Source organism: Paroedura picta, chromosome 5 (genome assembly GCF_049243985.1).
Source record: "Paroedura picta isolate Pp20150507F chromosome 5, Ppicta_v3.0, whole genome shotgun sequence".
Lineage (NCBI taxonomy): Eukaryota > Metazoa > Chordata > Lepidosauria > Squamata > Gekkonidae > Paroedura > Paroedura picta.
In genome coordinates this window covers 39,338,654-39,363,101 of record NC_135373.1, presented here as the reverse complement: position 1 = coordinate 39,363,101, position 24,448 = coordinate 39,338,654, and the positions used below count along the sequence as shown (strand labels likewise).

Here is a 24,448-nt window from a genome sequence, read left to right as displayed (position 1 = left end):
CCCTTCCCCAGTGTCCTCTTTCCTCCATCCAAAGGTGGCCTTGCAGGCAGACAGATCTGTCCTTTGTGAACTTAACAGCATAATGAAGCTGAAGGCTATGCAACTGAGTGACATAACTGAGAACAAGGTATCAGCCTCACAAAGTTGCTCTAATTTCTTGGGCAAATAATTTCACAGGATCATAGAATCATGGAGTTGAAAAGGATTTCTAGGGAAATCTAGTCCAACCCCCTGCACAATGCAGGACACTCACAACTAACTGCCCACCCACAGTAACCTCAATTTCATGCCCAGGTCCCCACAAAAAAACAAAACAAATACCCCCCCCACACACACACAGAATCCCTGGAGGAAATTTGCCTCCCAACCCCAAATTGGTGATTGATATTTCCCTGGACATGGAAGAAAGAGCCAAGTACAGACACAACCCTTCCTGCCCAAGTTCACAGAACCAGCATTTGTCAGATGGCTACCTAGCCTCTGCTTAAAAACTTTTTAAAAAGGAGAAACACCCTCCACACCCCCATGGAAGCCTTTTCCACTGAGCTCTAGCTGTCTGGATTTACAGGGAACGAGGCAAGCCCTCCCCACCGGAAAGGGATGACGGGCTCTGGGAAACCTAACTGAGCTCAGAGTTTGCGTCCCTTGCTCGGATCTCTCCGCCGGTGCCAAAGAGTGGACAATTCACCACCCAAACAGAGAAACAGACTGATTTTATTACAAAGATTTTTTTTTCTTTCTTTCTCCAAGAAAACGAAAAATAAAAAGTATCTTTAAAAAAACCACAATATATATATCTTCCCCGACCCTTTCCCCTTAAACACACAAATACAATGATCTTTCTTTTCACCAAGTACAAGTTATCAAAGAGCAGGAAGATCTGCGCGCAACTCGCGCCCAGGAGACTTAAAAACCAGGTAAACCGGTGTCTTAAAAAAATAAAACCCCTTTCTCCCCGCCCCCCTTCCCCTAGTGTGACATGGCTATCGTAGCAGCATCGCTGGGGCCAATCTCTATTGTGGCGCTCTGCCAAAGGACACCGCCACGCTGTCCCGCTCCCCCACCCCAAGGACTCTGGCTCCATTTGCTGGCTTCTGCGAGATGCCCTTCTCTAAGTACCAAGCAAACATGGCGCCGGCTAAGCAGACTTCCCAGAAAGCAACCTTGTCTGAGCACCGTCTTTCACAACCGTTTGCCGCACACAAACGAATTACGGAGCTTCTGAGCCCATGCGAAGCTAAGAAGGGCTGGGACAGTGGTAAATTTGAGTGGCAGGCCCTCCGGACACGAGCACTGATCCTGGAGCGATCCACAGGCAGGACGAAGGGAAGCGAATCAGTGCAGGGTCGGCCTGCCAAAATCTCCTCCTTGCCCTGGCGCACAGACTCGCCCCGCCTGTATCCTTGTGATGCCTGCTGCTGCACAGAGGTTCCCTGCGCTACCCAAGCATTGGGATGCAAAGAGGCAGCACTCAATGTGCAGGCGGTTCAAAGTGAGGAGGGTCATTCTCACACACAGGCATTGCCGGTTGGAATGCCGACCGCTTTCGCTAGCGCACAATCCTCCTCACCACGATCCCCAAAGTTTTATGGCTGTATCCACACCTCAAAATAAAAAATAAAAACTATTAAAACAAAGAAGAGAGCAAACTGAAAACTCCCAGAATATACAATTCTCAAAAGGGGAGATTCATCATTTCAAAAGGAGAGAAAGTGCAGGAGAAATTGAGTTTGTTTTCTTTAAAGAACAAAAACAAGAACACGCCCCCAATGAAGCAGCGGCCGAAACAGGAGATTAAGGGACGCTCTGTCTCGCTCTCTCTCTCTCAGGCTAGGGCTGAGTAGAACCCCCCCTCCGCCTTTATCCAGGGAGGGGCAGAAGGAAATGCTGCCCAGGTCTCCCTCTGACTCCCCCTCAATATATATTTTTATAGAAATATCTACAGAAACATATAAAATACAAATTCTGACGGAACGGATGGGGAGGGGGCAGCAGAGAACCTGGGAACATCAGCTCCCCATCTGTCAGCCTCTTAAGTCGATTTCGTCTCTTCCTTCACCCTGTTCAGCCAAAATAAAACAAAAAGGGGGAGGGGGGTATCGTTAGCAATGGCTGGTAGCTAGCAAGCATTAGCGAGGTACTGGCCCACATGATTTAAGAAACCTCAGGTCCGGGCACCAGCCCTTCCAAGCACCCAGAGTAGGTCCCTCAATTGTGAAGTCAGCATTCGCACCCATTCCTTCCATCCGTGCCTGTGCAGGAGAGCCAACTATGCTAACACCAGAGAAGGCCCTTCACCTCTCCCAATGAGTGCCTCTCCCATCATTTAAATACACCCCTGTGAGGCGGCCACTTGGCCTCTCTGAACATACGTACCCCTATTGAATGGGGTTTGTTCAGGGAAAACTGGCCAAGCGGGGTCTGCTAATGCTCCTCCCAAGGGCACCACAGCCCCCGAGAGAGAGCTGCTCCCTCCCTGGAAAGCAGAGCAAAGGAAAGGTCAGGATGAAGCTTCAATTAAGCATGACCTCGCTTGCGGGCATGCACCAGTGTATGAAAGAAATGCATGGAGAGTGGGACGTTCGGCCCCTACCAAATTCCTGAGCGAGTTGCAGCTCTCCCACTGTGTACGGTGGCCAGACAGGAACAGATGCTGCTACCTGAGTTGGTAAAACCTACAGGAGTTTTCAAGCACCTAGCAGGCCACAGCTTGAGGCTAAGCGGGTTGTGTCCAAGGCTTGGCAAGTCACAAAGTGGGCTGGAGCTCGAGAAATCGGCAAACTTTGTACAAGTGTTGACGCACAGGCTGACCATAATAGCTAGCTACTTGAAAATACCAGCATCCTACATGTATGAAAAAAGGGCAGCTCCTGCCAGTCCAGGAAAGGAGGTCTCACCCCTTGGGCTCTGCCATCTCTTCTTTGGCTTTCTCTTCCTCTTTGACTTCTGGAAGAGAAACGGAAACACCCAGTTTACCCCCCATGAAGATTTAAAATGCAGAAAACACATGTATAAACAAAGTCTCTAAAATGAATAAAATGCCATTCCTTTTCTCTCATTCTGCTCCCTGCCCCTAAGGACAGAGAGACAGGAAGAGAGAAGAGTTTCTACTTCTTACGGCTATGGAAATGATAAATGCCTACTGAAGTCTCAGACGCCAAGGAAAGGAACGGAAAACATTGTCCAGAAGAGGTGAAGGACATTTATCTTCTGAAAGTCTCATGGGCTCCCACCCAAGGCAGGGCTTGACAGCATAGTGCAAAAATACCAATGTGAGTCTTTAAAGCCCGAAGTGCTTGGGGGCCAGGGCATGTAAGGGACAGCGTGCTCTCAACTGACCCTTGTGGATCATGCACTGGGCCTGAGGACCATGAAAGTGGAAGCAGGGCTTTTCCAGTGGCTATCCCACTCCAGGGAACTTTCCATTCCCAAAGCATCTCCCTTTCTAAGGGAGGCATTCTCTACCCTCAAGGCACACCCCCGAGCCCAGAACACAATCACGAGGGGCCAGGCAGCTGGAGCTGAGTCAGGGTAGCCCACAGCAGTTTCTTGAACTGGGGCAGCCATCAGGACTGTGTGAAAGAGATGGAAAACCATTTTTCTTTTTAAAAGAGCCCATACCGAGTAGAACGCACCAAGGGCCTGCACGCTCCACTGTCCACCCCAAGTGCCAGTCATATAAAGTTGGATTTGGCTTCAGATTCACCCTCACCTTTTTTCTCTTCCTCCTTCTCCTCCTCTTCAGTTTTCACCCGTTTGGCCTTCTTGAAGTTCGCTACGTTTTTGCGCCCGCCTTCCCCTTCGTCTTCAGAGTCAGAGAATTCTTCCTCACAAGCTATTCTCTTATCTGAGGAGCGGACTGGGGGACAGCAGACAGAACACTAGCAATGCAAGACATCACTTTGGGGGGGGAGGGGGAGAGTTTCATATATGTAGGGACACACAGAGAAAACTGTACCATGTCAAGGTGATGGCACTGTGCTACTCCTTATCCCCACTAAAGAAAATACAAGATTGTGTGTTACGTGTCATGAAGCTGCTTCTGCCTTACGGGGACCTTATACATATAGCACCATCAAATCGCAGCCAACTTATAGCAATCTTTTTTTTTCTTTTTGTCAACAGCAATACCTAGTGTAAAAACCTGGGGAAGTTGGCTCAGCTCCTAGGGATGTGACAGCTCCCTTCTCCAGCACAGCTTGCACTTCCTGTTCAAAGAACTGTGTGTTTAGACCTCTCAACAAGGGGGGAGTTTGGTGATGGCCATGAAACAAACGCCAGATAATGGCCAAGCTTTATTATACTTAACACCCAGTGACCAGTAGAAATGGATCCACATCCATAACTAGTCGCTGATTTGCTTTATTCTCAGGTACTGGCTTGGCTGTCTATTTTTGCCACTGGCTGGGCAAGGAGGGGGACCATTCTAGTGATTTGAGTACATAAATGCCCCAGACTCCTGGAATCTTTTTTGGTGTCGCCAATTCCTTTGCCTCTGGGATTGCCAGGATCCTCCTGTAATTCTCATTGTGTTCACTGTTAGCTTATATGTCCTCATTTTTTCAAGTATGGCATCAGTTTGTTTGCTAAGTAGCTCCTTCCCATCAAAGGGAAGGCTCTCAAACTGGTATCGTTGGACAAGGGGAAAGACTTTAGCCACAATTATCTTCTGATGTCTCTTGCCCGCCCTGGACAATCTGTGTTGTGAGGGGCAGCAATCAGCTGCTGTTTACCCAGTTTACACCCCTCCTCCTTCGCCAGTGGCTTCTAAGCACCTGGAAGTGCATCCAGTAGCTGCATCATTTTCTCCCATAGGGAAGCCCCATGACAGCTGGGTAACTGGCTACCATCACACCCCTGGCTCTGGAGGAGTAAATCTTTCTGCCTAACAGATCCATCCTCCCTACCATCCCTATCAGAAGGGGAGGAATGATATCTGGTTTCCCTTTTCCAGGCAGCACTTCCAAAATAACTGAATTGTCCTTAAGATGTTTAGACAGGAAGTTTCAGTCACCCTCTCTGAATGTATACAAATTTTCTAGCTTTCTATAAGAGGAAGAAGTAGGTGCCAGATTAGCCCTTACATTGAATATAACATCTCGAGCTCCTTTCATAAAAGGGCCAGCAACTGGACCAGACCTAGGAGTGAATAGCACATCCATAATAGGGTCAGGTGACTTAGGCTTGGTGGACAGATATTCCTGTTTAAGAGCTTTAGCCATTCATTGAGAGGGGACACGATAGCCCTCTTTAAGTATTTGAAAGGTTGTCACTTGGAGGAGGGCAGGATGCTGTTTCCGTTGGCTGCAGAGGAGAGGACACGCAGTAATGGGTTTAAACTTCAAGTACAACGATATAGGCTAGATATCAGGAAAAAAATTTTCACAGTCAGAGTAGTTCAGCAGTGGAATAGGCTGCCTAAGGAGGTGGTGAGCTCCCCCTCACTGGCAGTCTTCAAGCAAAGGTTGGATACACACTTTTCTTGGATGTTTTAGGATGCTTTGGGCTGATCCTGCGTTGAGCAGGGGGTTGGACTACATGGCTTGTGTGGCCCCTTCCAACTCTATGATTCTATGATTCATATTATTTGATCAGCACATAGCCTCAAATTGTCTGTGGGCAATAATGCTGTTGATTCCTCAACTTTGTCATCTGGTTGTTGGAGCCAGCATTGGAGGCTCTGTTGTCACCATCACTCTTCGACCTCATGCCGGAAGTGGAGGAAGGTGGATGCATCTATGATGGAACTTGATGCCTATCCCAGCCATGTCATTGCATGGGAAGGATCGTTGGCACCATTATTCAAGAAGTAGAGTGGCTGTCCAGAGATCCTTCACTCCCAACAGTTGCAATGCTTGGTGATCATAACCGCAGTCAGTGCCAAAGGATTATCCTCAGAGTCGGCAGGTGAGTCTATGTGAACACCCTTGACTTGAGGATATTCTTGGAGCTGCAGTCCTCAGCGACGATGGCACATCCCTCCTGGTTTCCAGGCTCTGAGACTGGAGGCTTTTAATGCTGACAGTCTTGACAGGATTGAGATCTTAGTGCCGACAGAATCAGTGGATGGATTACAACACCAAGGCAACGGCGATTGTTGACACTAAGGCAGAGTCCGAAGTCGAGGAGACTGTAGGCCAGGGGTAGTCAAACTGCGGCCCTCCAGATGTCCATGGACTACAATTCCCATGAGCCCCTGCCAGCAAATGCTGGCAGGGGCTCATGGGAATTGTAGTCCATGGACATCTGGAGGGCCGCAGTTTGACTACTCTTGCTGTAGGCACTTTCAAAGCCTCCCAATTTTTCAACTTTGACTTTTTGGCAGGCAGCTCAGACAGTGCTCGTGACTCAAGTTATGAGCACCTCTTTTTTGTACTCCAGTATAGGTGGTCAAATCTGATCATGAAACAAAATTTTCCGAAGGAAATTTTTACCTCAGAAACCTGTGGTAAGTTCACCGTTCAGTTTGCTGAATCCTTGTCCTCTCACACTGGCAGCAATAGGAGAACTGAGGGGAGAGTGCTTGCTCCTCTCCACATTACGTGACTTCTGGATGGGAAAGTCAACCTCCTCCATGAAAGGAGGGGTGAGCACTCTTCAGAGTTGCCAAACTGACCCAAATGAGCGAGTGGTTCTACACATCTGCTCACACAACCCCAAACAAGGCACCACGGAAGCCAGGCACTCACTGGAAATCCGTTTGTCAGGATCTTCCTCGTCTTCATCTCCGCTGTCCTCCAGCACGGCGTCCTCTGGGATTGGCTGCATCTGGACCCCGGGAGCATGGGGAAGCATCCGCAGGTTCTCAAAGAGGCGCTGCCTACGGCCAAAGACACACACCCCACCACATACACCAGTTGATCAGAAAAAGGGCAGCAGGCAATGAGCCAAAGGACAGAGAGCTGTAGCAAAACCTCACCAGCACTGAGCAAGACTTACTTAATCTTTTCCAGGTATTCGTTGGTGTTTTGGTTGGTCATGTTGGAGGGACTGATGTGGAGCTTGAAGTCAGGGCCAAAGTATTCAAAATAATCGTTGTATGGAAGCTCTGCAGGAGAGAGCAGCACCGTGCTGAAACCAGACTGGGTCTACACCGACACCATTCAAAAAGTGCACAAAGCTGCCAGAAAAGCTGCTTTCATACACACTGGATAATGCACTTTCAATGCACTTTAGCAATGGCCTGCAATTGGATTTTCCTGTGTGGAGCAGGAAAATCTACTTGCAACCAACTGCGCAAAGTGCACTGAAAGCATGTTATCAAATGTGGGTGAAAACAGACATGGGGGGGGGGAGATAGGGCTCACATAGGAAAAGCTCTGTATGGCTCAATGCATGCACATTTACTGTAGGCTTGTTTGGGAGGAGTCATAAAACCTCGAATGACAATTTCTCATGTCAACACAAATACCATTTTCCTCTCAAACTGAGAGCAGCTTTTTTTCAAGAGACTCCTAGGCTGTCGTCAATCACAGGCATCTAACAGGGCTAGATCACCTTCATGCTAGCGCCAATTACTTTGGACCACCACCTAGAATTTATTTGACTTTCCTGTTGTATGGGAAGACCACCGGACAAGCGCAGCCCACAGGAAGCATATCCATGCAGCGTATGCATCCTTCTAAAACTCTCAATGGACCAACAGAACAGGCAGGCAAACCAGCTGCTGTGTCTCAATACATCTACTTACTGTAAGGAAACCCAGTAGAAGTTCCCAAGCCTAATTTTTAAAAATGCTGTAAGGGGAGGGGGGAAAAAGCCTACATCTATGCTACTTTACCATTTGGGATCTCTGTGTTCAACGCCACAGCGGTTTCGTATGTCCAGCACCTGGCCACGTTGCGAATCGTGTAGCCACCTCCTCCAAGCATCAGCATGGGCAAGTTAAAGCTTTTGATGAACTCCACACATTTGGCATGACCTACCGGGAGAAAGCAGGTCAGATCCCTGGGAAGAGACGCAGAACTGGCAAGGATGGGAAGGGGGAGAGGAGCCACACCCAACTACACAAGAGGCTGCTTGAAATGCACTAATTTAGGAGCACCAAAAATTCCAGAACCTTGCCCTCCCTGGACACTCAAGTAACTGCATGGACTCCAAAACTTGCACCCTGACATGTTCTGCAACCCATCAGAGATCCTTAGATTCACCTTGTAAAGTGGAAATATTGAGATATTCCCAAACCTATCCCCACCCCCACACACTGCAGAAAGCCCCCTTTTACCTTTAATGGTCAGGTTAAAACAACCCAGCCTGTCCCCCGATAAAGAATCCGACCCACACTGTAATGCAACAGCACTAGGCTGGAATGTCTCCATCACTTTAGACATGACCTGATCAAAAAAAGAGAGAAACTGGTCAGATGCCCACAAAGGACAGTACTGCAACAATACAACCAAGTCACAGCAATGACAGAGGAGCTGCAGCAGGCAGGCAAATGGGGCGGGGTGGGGTGGGGTGGAGACCCCCAGTGATGTGCACCAGAGAGAAGCTTACTGGCTTGAAGATGGCTTCATAGGATTCATCATCTATTCCATCCCGGAGAGGGTAATTGACAGCGTAATACTTTCCTTTGCCTGCACCAATGTCCTGGTGGGGTGAAGGAAATATCACAAATCAATCATAATCTCTCCTAGACTTTCTCTTCTCCCCATCCCAGAATAGCAAAACTCATCAATTCAGACATTGAGCTATTATTTAAAAAAATTAACCCGCTCTCCTCGCTCTTGGGAATTGAGGCAACTGTATATATTTTGGGGCAAGTGTAAATTTTAGGTAAGTGTGCAGAATTCGACAAAACAGCACCAGGGTAGGCGTGTGTGAGGAGAACTAAGTCGACCCAAACCCATTTTCAAAATCTTCAGGCTGGCTTACGGTGCAAGATGCAATCTACTTCTGCAGGCCCTTGGGGAGGGAATGAAAGTGAGGACACGACTCCCCCACCCTAGCACAAAGCATGGCTTAAAGAAACCAAGTCAAGAGATCCTCAGGGTGCTGAATGTTGCTAACAGTCTCTCTTCCTATGTTTCCCCGGTGCAATTATGGGAGCATGGGGATACAGTTCTCTGCTCACAGATGCCATAAAGCCAGAATGAGGATTCCAACATGGATTCAGGCTGCTGCTCTGACTATAGCATCCAGAAGACCCTCTGCTCTTAACAGTTCCTAAGCTATGGCTTTTGAAATGGAGGACGCTTAAAAAGAAGATCCATCTGGGATATATTTCTACCAGGGAAAAAAAGAAGGAAAAGACTCGTTTCGAAAGAACAAGCGTGAGATTTTAAGGGAAACAGAAATTAACTGGGGTTTTCCAGGGCAGCTTCTGCTCCAGCCTCCATTCTCACCCGCAGGTCCCCCGTTCCCGGGAAGTATTCTCCGTACTTATGAAAGGACGCTGTCATGACGCGGTCTGTGGTGTAGAAGGCCTCTTCCACTCCGTCCCCATGATGGATGTCAATGTCAACGTACAGCACCCGCTGGTGGTACCTGGAACGGCAAACAGTGGTCCAGCTGGTCACCTGACGGTCGCTTGTCAGCACCTGTTCTGCACTATTTTGACCAGGTAGGACTGTCAGAAGTGGGCACTACTTCAACCTTTGTCTGCCAAGGAACCCTTGAGCATTGCAAGATGGTTCGGGGGTTAGGGAGAGGCATTGCCTGTACCCTAGAGCTGGCAATCCATTTCCTATGGGGCACTGGCCAGGCTTGTGGAGTCTCAACCACCACCCCATAGGAGCAGACAGCACGCCCCAGAACATTGCTGCCAAACTCCCTCCTCCCCCTTAAATTGCTCATTCTAGTGGAAGATAACGGGGTGGCACTTACCTGTAACTGTTGGATCACTGGCGTCTTCTGTGTAGACGCACATTGGGACTGCGCATGTGCAGGCTGGCCACGGACAAAACTTTACTAGCTTCAAAGCTCTAAAAAGGTACATTCTGCCCAACAGGAATTGTACATGCACCAGTTTTCCCAACAGACAGATCGCGTGTTCCAAAGATGGGACGCTCCATCCCTCAGTTCCAACCAAGCTGCAGCAAACCCTTGGGTCACTGCCTAAACCAAGTAAAGCTATGGAGGGGATGTGTGACTGCACAGAAGATGTTAATGAAAAACAGTCACAGGTAAAAGCAGCCTTGTTTCTATCTTCCGTCTTCTTGTGCGGCCCCACATTGGGACATTAGCGAGCTGCGTGCCGTAGGAGCTGGGATGTGCCTCTCACTGGAATAAAGACTGCAGCACTGCCTTCCTCAACTCAGCCGCCTTCTGCGCCTGGAGATCAAGGGAATAATGCTTGACAAATGTGTCTGCTGCTGCCCAGGGAGCCGCTCTGCAAATCTCTGACAGCGGGACTCCTTGGTGGGACATTGCAGAAATACTGCGTGATCTCTGTACCGCAGAGACTCTGAACTGCTTTGTCCCATGTATGTAATACAGAATGGCTCATTGAACATCCAGAGAGTGTAATTCTTTTGCTGCCTTAAAAGAAGGATCCAGAAAGAAAACAGGCAGTACAACCTCCTGGGGGGCATATGGTACCTGGAAACAGTCTTGGGGAGGGAGGAAATGCAGGCTGGAGTGGAGCACCATTTTCCCTGGGGAAAACTTAATGAACGGGAGAAGGGTCTATTGTCAGGGCCACCAATTCCCCCACCCACATCTAGCATAAGTGAGTGCCACCAAAGCTGCCTTCTTTGAAAGAAAGGCCAAGGCACACGGCCCCATGGATTCATTTTTTTTTTTTAAGAAGGCAGCTGGCACCACAGAAAGAGACTATTGCAGGACAATCTTTGGCTTAGGAGGAAATGTATTTAAGGAACTCCTAAGGCAGAAACACTGCCTCTTATGGTGCAGAGTGTTAAGGCAGCAGACATGCAGTCTGAAAGCTCTGCCCATGAGGCTGGGAATTCAATCCCAGCAGCCGGCTCAAGGTTGACTCAGCCTTCCATCCTTCCGAGGTCGGTAAAATGAGTACCCAGCTTGCTGGGGGGTAAACGGTAATGACTGGGGAAGGCACTGGCAAACCACCCCGTATTGAGTCTGCCATGAAAACGCTAGAGGGCGTCACCCCAAGGGTCAGACATGACTCGGTGCTTGCACAGGGGATACCTTTACCTTTACCTTTAAGGAAACACATCGGAAGTTTGCGTGAAAACACCGAGGTACCTTGGACCTCAGAGTGGACCACTGCAATAGTGGCAAGATGGGTTTTGCCTGACGACACAGTTTAGCCACTAAAAGGTACTTCCGATGTATCAGCCAGCATGCAAGTGAACCGGCATAGGTCCTTCTCAAGTGCCCAACTTTGGAAAGATACAAAGCCATAAAAAATTTAGAAACTTTAAAATATTTAACTTTCTTAAAACCAGGATGGGGTGGAAATCTCTGTCCTTCTCCCCCACCAGAAAAAAATTAAGTAAAACCTCTGACTGCAACCCATCAAGGACCTCCCTGAGAGCACCCATGACTAGGAGCTCATGAAGCTGTAATTTTAACTCCGGGAAGGGTTTGTCCACACCCTCAGAACCAACACGACATGTGGGAAGACACTTAGATTCTAATCTATAACCAATATAAATAATGGAGAGTACCCAAGTATCTTGGCCATGTGGGTTCAAACAAGGACAACTGGTCCCAGAATATCAGGGTAACGTTGCCATCCTGGGCAGATAAGTCAGGGGCTTTTCGCACCGGGATCTTTGTAGCAAATTGGTTGCTGAATGAAAAATCGCCATTTAAAATAGTGGAATTCGTCATTATGCATACCTGCCTTTGTAGTGGAATCCAGTTGCGTTTTGTAGCGTTTCCCACAGGCTTCCGGTCTCGGCAAAAATCGCTAGAAAGGAAGCGCTCTTGCCAAGCTCGTCCCGCCCCTGGCCGTCAAGCAGCCAATGGGCAGCCATTAGCATGCTCCCAAACAGCCCCTTTCCCTTTTAGAAAGTTTTTTTTTAAAAAAACCAGACCCATTGCAACGAATCTGTGTTGATTCGTTGCAATGGAGAGACCCATCCAGCTGCCTGGTGTGTTTGAGCTGTCATTTATTCGTTGCCACGCTCCCTCCGAGTGAAACCCCCCCCCCCTCTCACAGGCCCGATTTTCGGCTGAATGAATGTGTAAAAAATAAAGGGAAAATACATCAGCAAACGGGCTTCTCTTGTTTGTGCTTAGTGACTGAAGGGGAGGGACTGAAGCCGGGGAAGCCTCTAAACAGAGGCTCGCTGGTGCGTTTATCCCCGCTCGCTCGGAGAAAAAAAAAATGGCGATCGCTTCGCCGGAAGATCAGAGGAGAGAACCAGGGGGAGGGACTTTGTAGAAACTGCAACAATGTTAACGCACAGGTCTTTTTCGCTAGTGTTGCAGATTGGTTGCAGGAGTGTATCGCTTTCCGGAGGGTGAATCCACTTTTGGGGATTTCCCTGAAAGCGCTACAAGGAAGTGCTTTTTGCAGATCGTTTTCAGGTGTGTGGCAGATTGTCAACGACGTTGTGCATAACGGCAAATCAGTAGCGTTTTCAATTGGCAACCGTTGTGCGATTTTGAAGGCGTGCAAAAAGCCCCTCAGAGGTCTGCCGCTGTTGTTCTTTCTGTAGGCCCTGATGCAAAGACCTCTGCCGTTGGCCCTGCCTTCACTTCAGAAAGGGAGATTGGTATTGCCCTGGAGGATACTAATATGATGGCCAGATTGGTGCTACCCTCTGAAAAAGGGCGTGGGCAGAGATCTGCAGGCTCATCCATGTGCTCCAATGCATACTCAGAACCTTCATCATGCTGAAGCTGGTCCCAGTGGTCTAAGCAGATGGGTGAGAAAAAGTACGAAGCTTGAGATGCCAGGTGCCAAATTAAGGGAGCCCGGGATTCCCAGCTGGTTTGTTCCAGTGAGACCTTTGAATGGCCTTCTTCAGCCCTGGACACGGAATCTCTAGTTGAAGCTAGGTGAGGAGATAAGGTCCAAGGTGGTGGGATTCTCGGCTCTAGAGCCAGGCCAGAGGTCTCAGACAGAGCCCTGTGTATGGGAGAGTCAGCCTGCCCTAGGAACATGCGATCTGTTCAGCGGGAAAACCGGCACATGCACAGCTCTTTTGGAGTGGGATATCCCTCTTCAAGCTTTTGAAGCTAGTAAAGATTTCTCTGCAGCCAATGTGGGGCTGCACAAGATGGAAGATGAACAGTGACACCACACAATGTTGCCTGCTTGAGAAGTCCTGTTGACCGTTGTTAACTACTCTTTTACACGAAAAAAGCCCTAGATGAACTTCCAATGAGATCCGAGTGTTGCCTGGAACACAGGCCGTTAGTGACTGTGCTCCCCTGCCGCACCCAGCCTGAGTAAATATACCAGCCAACTGGATATATAGCATGAGGGTCAGATTCAGGAAAGCAGGATGCTCACATTATCCCCCACTCCGAAAAAAGAAGCCATGTGTGGATTTCAAATTCAAGTCTGGATCTCGGCAATTAGCTTTCTTGCAGAAATCTAGACTGGGAAGAGCAAAGTGGGCGAGAGCAACAGAAAGCAAAAGCAAGGAAATAAAAATGAAACTAGAAGAGAAAGCAATAGGGTGCCCGTCTCCTCTTTCAGCTCCACACAGAAACACAATATTAAAATCTATCACAACAAATGTGGGTTCAACGCCATCTGGGAAGAAGCTGCCCCTAAAAGCGGGGTATATAGCTGATAGCGCTTGCATCCAGGGACAGAGAGCCTCCTGTGGCACAGAGTGGTAAGCAGCAGAAATGCTGTCTGAAGCGATGTCCATGAAGTTGGGAGTTCAATCCCAGCAGCCAGCTCAAGGTTGACTCAGCCTTCCATCCTTCAGAGGTTGGTAAAATGAGCACCCAGCTTGCTGGGGGGGGGGGGTAAAATGGTAGTGACTGGGGAAGGCACTGGCAAACCACCCCGTATTGAGTCTGCCATGAAAACGTTAGAGGGCATCACCCCAAGGATCAGACATGACTTGGTGCTTGCACACGGGATACCTTTACCTTTAACTTACCAGGGACAGGAGAGTGCCACTTTTCACAGTGACCTTGTCTCGGGAAAACTCTTAACTTGTACAGTAGCGGTCACCAACCTTCTTGTAGTTGGGGACCGCCTCCGAGGGTGGGAGAGAGCCGGCGGCCCGGCCGCTGCAGCTGCACGTAAACGTGCATGCGCAGTTGCCGTACATGCATGTTTTCGCCACTAGGTGGCGCTAACGCGCATGCGCAGAACTGCCGCACGTGCGTGTTTTCGCCAGGAGGGTGCGCAAACACGCATGTGCTGCAGCTCCGCACATGCGCGTTTGCGTCGCTGGTATGCCGGCGGCCACGCCTGCCTCTTTTCCCCCCTCTCACTGCGGGGGGGGGGGGAGGCAGGTGCGGCCGCTGGCGGCCCAGTTCTATGGCATTCGCGGCCCGGTACCGGGGGTTGAGGACCCCCGTTGTACAGCACACTATCCATGAAGCAGCCATTAACACTCAGGACAGAAACCAGCTTTTGCCCCATCCCAAAGAAAGAGTAAGAGAACTTTCCTAGCAAACCAGCCCAAGAGGAAAAATAACATTGCTTCAAGCCGGGTTCACGCAAACAGCAGCGAGCTGGCTAGCCACTTTAGAATTCCTGGAAGACTGGGAGGGAAACAGAGTGGGATGACTGAATGTTTCCTACGGGAAACAAGAAAAACTCAGGATATCAGGGAGGCTATGCCAGAGTCATTGTCCCTGACAGCCCGTTTTCTACATGCAGGGAGCTTTCTGTAGGCAGGAACATTCAGTCATGTGACACGCTCCCCCCCCCCCACGAGCAGGCTGAAACAGCAGAGTCCAAGAACAGTTTTACTGCCTTGCCTGCTGCTGTTTACATCACGTAGGCTTAAAAAAGATAAACCCCAGTATCAACAGGCATTTTGTTGACACAGGGCAAGGTATATTACTTTCTCTACCGGAACCTCCTTCCTTTATAAGCTCTGGAACATGCAGGCTATCCTACGTACTTGAGCAGCTCCAAAATAGCCAGGACGATGTCGTTGACGTAGCAAAAGCCAGAGGCCTCAGACTTCTTGGCATGGTGCAAGCCACCTGCCCAGTTCACAGCGATGTCCGTCTGCTGCTTGTTCAGCTTCACCGCACTGGCTGTGGAGAGATTTGTGAGCCTGTGACACAAGACCGAATTTGCAAAGAGCCCTTAGAGAAATCCAAGCCTTGCAGAGGCGGAGAAATAAATAATTCCATGCAGAAGGCAACCTACAGCTTGAGTTGCTGAACTCAGGATTCCTATGCAGGGTTGGTCTATATAAGTCTGCAAAGCCAATATTAAGTCCGCTGCATAGCTGAGGGGCAATTAGTAAAACTCTGGAAGTAACCCCCAAATCCACCAAACTCATGAGAAATCCAGCTAGCGGAACACACTCGCACAAATGAGATTCTCGCAATGCCTTGTCGTTTAACCTCTCCACATCGCACCATCACACACACTCCTTAATGCAAGCAGTCCAGGCTTTCAACTAATACGAATAATTGTGTGTCATCAAGTTGCGATTGATTCATGGAAGCCCCAAGACTGTAGGGCAGGGGTGGTCAAACTGTGGCTGTCCAGATGTCCATGAACTACAATTCCCATGAGCCCCTGCCAGCAGCATGCTGGCAGGGGCTCATGGGAATTGTAGTTCATGGACATCTGGACAGTCGCAATTTAGCCATCCCTGCTGCAGGATTTTCTGGGCAAGAGGAAGGGGTCTTGCCATTCTCTTCCTCTGCAAAGCAACCCCAGTCTTCACTGGTAGTCTCCCACTTAACTGTGGCCAGTCCTTCCTTCCCCTCCAGAGCTCTGAAGAGGGCTACTATGGTTTTTAAATACAGAGTCCCTAGTGCTGTGCATATGAGAAAAATATACACATGCACCTATAGCTAAAAACACTAATTGTGTGCGCTGCTGGTCAGTATTCGCCACTTTGTAATTGACAAGCGCCCCTCCAAGGCAGGAGATGGTCAGAACATTTGCAAAACAGAAATCCCCTTTAAAGACGCCTGTTCATCCACAGCCTAATTTTTTTTTTTAACACTAACACTTACCGACAGAGCCTCCTGTAGACAGCTGGCAGAATTCAAACAAGCCATCAAACACAGGGCAGTCCTCGCCAACATTGACTGTGGGTAAGAAAAGAGGCAAGATGAGCAGAAAGGGCAAACAAAAGTAGACTCAACAGAACAAGGGAGATGTAGAGGAAACACCAGCCTCTGTTTAAGACAAGGATCGTTCTTTGGTTGGGAAAACAATTGCTGGGGCATGAAGAGAGACAGATGGGGAAGAGGCAGATCTGGCAGAAATATAAAAATCTGTAAAACGTCTGGGGGAAAGGTGAGATTTATTATTATTAATAATAATAATAATAATTAAATTTCTAGCCCACCACTCCCATGAAGGCTCGTGGCAGATTGCAATATACATAAAATCCCCAGTTACAATATACATAAAGTCCCCAGTGTAATCACCCCTAAAATATAAGAAATATACAACACAGTCTACACAGATCCAAAGAATACCAGGCAGAAATAACAACTAACCCTACCCTCTATCGCCTCTGGAGGAGGACACAGGGGATTACGCCGCCAGCAGAACAACCTGAGATAATTTCCCCCTTTAAGCCAATCCCTGTAGTCTAGATGTGAACTGCCCATGAGAGCAAATGCCCAGCCTTTTCTCAGTTCAAGAAATGACACTGAGGCATGGACGGGAAGGCTTGGCCAGCACTCTCATACATAAAAGTCACATGGGACTGAATGCAAGGACTCTAATGAACAATCATAATACTGTGCATCTGTACAGAGTGTTTCAAGTGCCTTGCAGCGTGGCCAGCCAGTGCTATCCCCAGCTTTATCATTCCTTGTTGATTAGGACTGTTGCTGGCCTTCCTGCTTCTAATGGGGAAGAGCTGCTTCTCGCCCTCAGTCGGCCAGGGGAGTGTCCCGCAATCGGCAACATTTTAAATCGGCGTGCCTGCTCAGCGTTTTGCAGAGGGTGCCAACCAGACAAGCTCTTACGATCAGAGTCCCAGGCATTTGGTTGCTGCCCCCTCCTCCCTCCTGTTTTATTATTATTATATTACTAATATTTTGTAATATCCACCCTGCTGAAGAATTCCAGTGAACTCAAAATGGCATCATTGGTTGGCTGGGCCAAGTTCTTGGGTTTTATTTCGCTCCAGACCAACATAGCTGACCACAATTGTGCCTGCTTCGTAGAATCCCTGCTCAAGCCTGCCTATTCCTTACATTCAAAATATTGCTGGGAAGGTCCCCTTTCAGACAAGAAGGGCATGTGTTGTGTCCTTCTGCTCCGGCAAATATTGGGACAACACCCCTGTAAACTCACATCGCTGCATCTGCTTGCTGTACTCGGACATGTTGTCTGGGCGAATCGACCGCAGAAATTTGATGTAGTCGTCGCTGTGGTATTTGGTCATTTCTTCAGCACTTGCTTTGTAAGGGCGCTGCAACAACAGACCGGTTGAAGACTCGTCGGTAATGGCTATCCCATTTGAACACAGCTCAAATTATCCAGAGTGCTTTCCACGCTTATATCAAAACGTTTCATTACATGGGACTGCTTAAGTGCATCTTAAAGGCTACCTGATTTACCATAGCAAAGGCTTTCATGGAATGCATTCCCCTTTGCCAGATGCATAAATCAATGAATTCTCCAACACAGGCTTATATAAACACACAAAGGGGAAACTTAGAACAAAGGCGTGATGCGATCATGAAATCCCAGTAATACAGCTGCCGATATCTTTGCAAAACGCACTATACAGTAAACATTTACAACATTTACCACTGGCAACAATCATTTAACATTGGGAGAAGCTAAAAAGGATGCCTGTTCTATTTAACCATTGAATCATAGAATTCATAGAATAATTCATAGAGGAAGAGTTGGAAGGCATCTCATGGATCAACTAGTCCAACCCCCTGCACTATGCAGGACACTCACAACCCTATTGCTCATCCACTGTAACCTTCCACCCCCATAAGCCTTCACAGAACCAGCCTCGGCATTAGATAGCTATCTAGCCTCTGTTTAAAAATCTCCAAAGATGAAGAACCCACCACCTCCTGAGGAAGCCTGTTACACTGAGAAACCTCTCTGTCAGGAACTTCTTCCTGATGTTGAGACAGAATTTATTTTGAATTAATTTCATCCCATTGGTTCTGGCCCGTCCTTCTGGGGCAAGAGTGAGCATCTCTGCTCCATCCTCTATATGGCACCCTTTTAAATACTGATGGTTATCAAATCCCCTCTCAGTCGTCTCCTCTCCAGGCTAAACAGACCAAGCTCACCCAAAGTTCTTCATACGTCTTGGTGTCCAAACCCCTCACCATCTTCGTTGCCCTCCTCTGGACACACTCCAGTTTGTCTACATCCCTCTTCAACTGGAATGCCCAAAACTGAACACAGGACTCCAAGCGAGGCCGAACCAGAGCAGAGTAATACAGTTAAACTTATTAATTCTAATTCCGCAATTTCCTGCCAGTCTCCCTTTGCTTCTTTGACAAGTGGAGACTTTCAGGTTGGCAGCTACTATGAAAACCAAAACATGTTCCCCTTGGTACCTCAATGCCACTATTCTTTTAAGGCCAAATTGTTGTCCATTTGAGCTTTTGCACAGAGACTGAAGAATGGCATTGTCGACAGATGCTGACAAATAAATAAATATCCTTACAAGATGACTTCAAGGGATTCACGTGATGTTCTGAAGGCCACTTTTGAATGAAGACCAAGTATAACAGAAGATAAGCCTGGTTGCAGGTCTTCAGGCCTAGAACGTAACAATTTCTCCTGTCAAGCCAATCATCAATCTGAGCTAATGAGAATCCAGATGAAAGGCTGGACCTGGCTTAGTAAGTCTTTGGTCGTGGGAATTTCCCAGGACTCTTCCACTGACATCTCTAGCAGTTCTGAAAACCAAGGCCAACAGGGAGAGAGCCAGCTTGGTGTAGTGCAGAGGTAGTCAAACTGTGGCCCTCCAGATGTCCATGGAATACAATTCCCACGAGCCCCTGCCAGTGAATGCTGGGAATTGTAGTCCACGGACATCTGGAGGGCTGCAGTTTGACTACTCCTGGTGTAGTGGTTAGGTCGCTGCTTGAGCTCTGTCCAAGAACTGGACAGAGTTATGTGAGGCATCTAATGCAAACTGGGCTGCTCTTTTGATCTTCAACAAGGCCATCTTCATCGCTAGTGGGTCCAGCTGTAGATCTTGCGCAAAAAAAAAAGGGACTGCCCCAAACTGTAAAGCAACAACAGGAGTGTCTACCAGAGGCACTTTAAGATCCTCCATAACTTCATCTGGCAGAGAATGATCAAAAGCCTCTGAGAATGGACACACTGCCAGTCATTTGGGTGGCTTCTTGAAACGTCAAGAATCCAAGCTTGAAGAAGCAGAAGATGCTGGTTTTTCTACCATTTCCAAGGAGTAAGTCAAACTAGATAGAATTTTTTAACGTAGACTCTAGAAGCGTTCCGGCTGACAAAAGTCTAGCAGAGTTGTTGTTATTGTCAGACTCTTCTCTGAACTATTTCCCATCTTCTCTATCTGAGGTAACTTCCACTGAAGTTACTACAAATTGTGTTTCCTCTCTTTCTGATCCCAAGTTATGCTTCCTAGATCTCTGTGCAGCTTAGCTGGTGGACCCACAGACAGTAATGGTTCCCTGCTCTTCCTAGTTACTTTGGCCAGGTCTAGTACAGCACACGGATCTGGGATGTGCTTGTCTCTGCCGATCTCTCCCACATGATGAGGAAGAGGGTGGCTTGGAGAGGAAGATCTCCGCCTGTCTCTCCACATCATTTGCCCCCTATGGGCTGCACTCCAGCTTTCCAATCTGTGCTGTATATACAGGTTGTTTCCAGAGTACTCCCTTCCTCTGTTTATGACAGAGGGTTTGGGGATAGATTGGCTGCTGCTGGGGAAACCAAACAGGCCTCCAGACCTGAGATGAGTGTGACGGGAGGAGCAAAAAGGTGGGAAGAGGCTTTGTGGCCATCATATTTGGAGTTCCTAGAGTTGCAGGCAGGCTTGCCATGACTGTTGGGGCTTGTATAATGGAGAAGACATCTAGAGGAAAAATTCCCATCTCTGGGAGCCCATGAATGCTGCGCACCCCCACTGCGGTGCCCCACTCTCTCTAGCACACTGGCAGCCTCCAGCTCTGTGCAGAACCGGTCTCCTATGGCTTCTTTTCGCCAAGTGGCTCTTCTGTGACAGCCTCTCCTCATGCCACTGCTGCTGTTGGGGATTAAGTCAATGAAGTCACCCAAGTCTCAGTCCTTTATGGTCTCTAGGTCTCTTGGGCAATCTCCTTCACCTCACAAGGCTTCTCCCACACCCAGTGCCTCAGACAGGGAGGGCACTGTCTTTAGATATGTCCTTATTTCTAGAAGATCAAGAGCCCTGGATCTTTTTCACAGTTTCCAACTAATAAACAGGCCCTTGCAAAACAGGTAGAGGAGCCATGCTAACAATGTTCTGCTGGAGCAGCAGGACTATCCAACCTGGAAGGAAAGTCATACAAAAATTTGCATAGCCCTACAGGGAGCAAGTGGAGGTGTGACCTAACCAGTAGAGGATTTCCCCACTGAAGGAGAAATGAGACCCTGATGGGAAGACCAAATTAGCAGCATTGCATGAAACAATTCTGGGAGAAAGTTGACATCTGACCTTATCACTGGTTTCTCAGCTACCTTCTCCTAGGTAGCCTTCCGCCACTGGTGAATAACCAATTTAAATTAGAGAGGTATTCATAAACAAGAAAAAACTTTCAGGTCATAACTTCCAAAAACAAGTATCAGTACCTAGCATGGGCTGTAGATCACTGACAACATGGCACAGTGATCTGGTGGCTCCAGGGATGTGCTATCTGTCTCTTGACATCCTGATTACAGATTTCTTTTAAAGAAGATCTACTTCTTTTGATACACTGAGAACATCTGCTTCTTGACTCACGTGTCTTGCTTAAGTGTGAAATTTATAAATAGATCTATTATACTTACATAGATTTCCATTTTTCTGTAAAGGCCATAATTGAGGAGGAGGTTGTGGGTCATCCTGATCCTGTGGGGTTTCATAGGATGGCCTTGACCATAATAGTAGTTCCCAATGTCCCCTGAGAGGTGAGATGGAAACAAAACATAGTGAGCCACTTCAAGTATGGAATGAATGGGAAGAGCCATCACCTGGCAGAAACTGTGGTCCAGAACCTCCTACTTCAAAATTATGGCTACCAGCAGTTGAGGCTCTTTAAAAAATGCAGCAAACCAAGGAATTTGGACCTTTCAAAACTTGCAGAATCATATAACTTTAGTCAGCATCAGCCAAGGAAGCTAACAATCTTGCAAAACATGATCCTTAGTAGTCTGGAAAAGGGAGGAACGGCTGCCTATAGTAGAAAAGTGACCTACCTGTCTTCTATCCACACTAGGTCAATGAGAAGAGCCAGGAAGCCGAAGAAAAACAGCCTAGGTTGGAGTACAGCCAGTGAAAGAGAGCTAACATCCCAGCACTCAGGAAAGCACCCAGCTTGAACCACTTCCTGCCACCCCATTGTGTAATGCTGATTCCCTCCCCACAGATACCAGAAGTTACCCTGGAAGGATGGAAAGGAAACCAGAGGCAGGCATATGAGGAGGGTAGAGGGTTGTTCTTTCCACTGAGCAGTAGATTTTTAAGTCACCACAATCTTCACAGCTGAATTGGCACCACTAAAGACCATGCCCATTATCACTGCCTCTCCCAACTGAGTTTTCCTTCTCAGCCCCACTACTTGACTAATTTCTCTTCTAAGACCTTCCGATAGCACCCCCTAGCTCAGCCTTTCTCAACTTTTTTACCAGTGAGAAACCCCTGGAATATTCTTCAGGCTTTGAGAAATCCCAGAAGTGCTGTGATCATGCAGAATATGATTGGCCCTTCCCCTTCCCACCCCCTCCAGGCCCATCATTGGCCATTTTGGGAGGGGTGGGTCAACATTATATATGGTCATATCACCCAATAAATGTTTTAAAATTATTAAGTATATAGATATAAAAAAATTAATTCCCACCCATTCAGGAAACACTTCCAGGGCCATCAAGAAACCCCTATGTTGAGAAAACCTGCCCTAGCTACAGTTCTTATCCACAGCCAACCAAAGGCTCATCTCTCTTCTTTGCAAGACCTTCTTCCTGCACATGGCAGTCAACTCTTGGGCCTTCAAAGCTGACCTTGCCTCCAGTCTCAAGGATGTGCCAAGGAGAAATAATCTCATGAAAGTTGGGCATAGAAGCTTTGGTCAACTGGAAGACAGTTGTGGCCTTTTAACACTTTTAAGAGAAAAGAAAGGATTAACATTCTTATATTATTTCTGGGAATGTATACCTAAACATCAAAAAGACCAAGATCATGACAACTACTGGCAGTAGCACCAAAGTCACAATTGACAATGAGAACACTGAATGTATTGATGATCTTTCTTGGCTCTATGATCACTCAAAGTGGTGGATACAGCTGTGAAATTAAACGGCAAATAACACTGGGCCGGAACGCAATGTTAGGCACGAACCGAATATGGAAAAATAAAGATATCGGCCTTAATACAAAGTGCTGGCTAGTCAACGCCATTGTCTTCCCCATGACAAGCTATGGATGCGAAAGAAGACAGAAGGAAAATAGATGCTTTCGAATTATGGTGTTGGAGACGAATACCACGGACAGCCAAAGTTACCAACAAAATAGTTTTAGAGAGGAGCAAACCAACTATGTCATTAGAAGGCAAGATATTACAGCTAAAGCTCACTTACTTTGGACACATCATGCAATCAAACTCGCTAGAAAAATCATTAATGCTCGGCATGGTCAGCGGCAAAAGGAAACGTGGTCGCCAAAGGATCTGCTGTCTCAACACGATCAAAGCCGATACAGGGATGACCATGAACCAACTGAAAGAAGCGGTCATTGACAGAAACATATGGCAAAAACTTTCCTATAGAATCGACGAGGGTCGGACACGACTGAACAGATAACATCACCATCATACTAATGAAAGGTTCTGCAGGTCAATTACTTTTTTGCAGAAGTGAGCAGTGACTCAGAAAAGCTCATACCTTGCCATAAATTTTGTTAGCCTTTACGGTGCTATCGCTCTGTTCTACTGCTAGACTAACAAAGCTACCCATCTTGAAATAACTTTTCTGAGCTTCTTTCCCAGGTTCTGGCTGCTGATCCAAGGTTTTGCTGCTCATCTCCTCCTAGTTTCTTCACAGTGCCATCCTCCTCCTTCCAAGTAGCTCTATTCATCCGATTTTCATTTGATTCTAGCCACTAAGCACACTGTTAGCTCTATGCCTTCCTTCTTATCCAGTCAAGAGCCTCCAAATACTTCTCTAGTAAGAGCAGCAGACAACAGCACAATCCAAGAAATGGCTACTAGAAGACCCACCTGTATTTCAGTTCCTTTCCCTCCCGCTTGTATTATGGAGGTGAGTTCATGTACCAAAGTTGTTCAATGGATTACTGAGGTCCCATCAAACATACCAAATGAAAGCAACAGAAACGTTTTTGGTGTGATTACAATCAGCCCATTTGTCGCCAAGGTTCTCCACTGTGATGGTCCCTCCCCCCCCCCCAGCACCAGAGCTTTAATCACCAGGAGTCATCACTAGACTCCCCCAAGAACTTCCCTTCCTCCTGCATTTTCCTCCTCTCTCCCACTCTGCATTTTTCATTGCCCTTCATGCTTCCCAGTAGCCCTCCTCCGACGTTCCCTTCCCCCCTCATCGCCCCCACACCGAAGCTGGGTGTAGAAATAAGTACATCAGACTCGGGCCTGGACGATTCCAAATCCCCATTTGCAGCCACTCAGTCACTCTCAGGCCAGCCTACCTCACAGGGCTGTTGTTGCAAGATGAAAACGGGAGAAAGAAACATAAGGCGTTTTAGATTGCCCACTTGGAGGGGGGACAGGGTATAAATAAAGCTACCACAGCTAAAATGCCCCCTTCCCTGCAGACTTCACCACCCATCCCTCCCCCCACTACCCCCTTAGATCCCCAGGTCCGCCTGCACCCCTCCTCCCTTCCCAGCCTTCCTCCGTCCTCCTCTTCCACCACCCCATGGTAGGAAGCTCCCCAACTCCAACTTCTCCCTCACTTTCCCCAAAACCTTCATCTTCACCCCCTCACCCCTCTCCCCAGCCCCCTCCTCCTTGGTCCCTCCCCTTCCTCGCCAGGCCCCTCCCCCAAAGCCCCCCCCCTTTACCCACCATCGTAGTAGTAGCAGACTTTCCGCTTGGTCCCCTGAGTCAGCGCCATTTTCCGCCTCCCGCCGCCTCCCGACAGCTCCTCCGCCCGAGCCCAAGTTCCGCCACCCAACCGAGCGCGCCCGGCGGAGAAAGGAAAGGCCCCTCCAGCGCTCGCCCCGCTCCCTTTCTAAGCTTC

The 24,448-nt window shown here is 48.1% G+C and overlaps 1 protein-coding gene across 1 annotated transcript; it reads right to left on the bottom strand.

Annotated features, from left to right (window-relative positions):
* Positions 1-694: 694 nt before the first annotated feature.
* Positions 695-24,448, bottom strand: HDAC1 (histone deacetylase 1). Its single transcript, XM_077337435.1, has 14 exons — positions 24,274-24,448; positions 21,029-21,141; positions 17,351-17,468; positions 16,051-16,125; positions 14,973-15,111; positions 9,345-9,486; positions 8,497-8,589; positions 8,225-8,333; positions 7,781-7,921; positions 6,940-7,048; positions 6,690-6,820; positions 3,713-3,859; positions 2,898-2,946; positions 695-2,060 (listed from the first exon to the last, which is right to left on the bottom strand). The coding sequence occupies exons 1-14, from the start codon at positions 24,320-24,322 to the stop codon at positions 2,033-2,035; spliced, it is 1,443 nt and encodes a 480-aa protein (XP_077193550.1). The 5' UTR covers positions 24,323-24,448; the 3' UTR covers positions 695-2,032.

Excerpts from the sequence above, each read along its gene's own strand:
- HDAC1 (XM_077337435.1), bottom strand. The coding sequence starts at position 24,322 with ATGGCGCTGACTCAGGGGACCAAGCGGAAAGTCTGCTACTACTACGAT. Across the intron at positions 15,112-16,050 it reads GTCTACAGGAGGCTCTGTCG|CCAGTGCGGTGAAGCTGAAC; the intron begins GTAAGTGTTAGT and ends ATCTCTCCACAG. Across the intron at positions 2,947-3,712 it reads GAAGGAGGAAGAGAAAAAAG|AAGTCAAAGAGGAAGAGAAA; the intron begins GTGAGGGTGAAT and ends TTTCTCTTCCAG.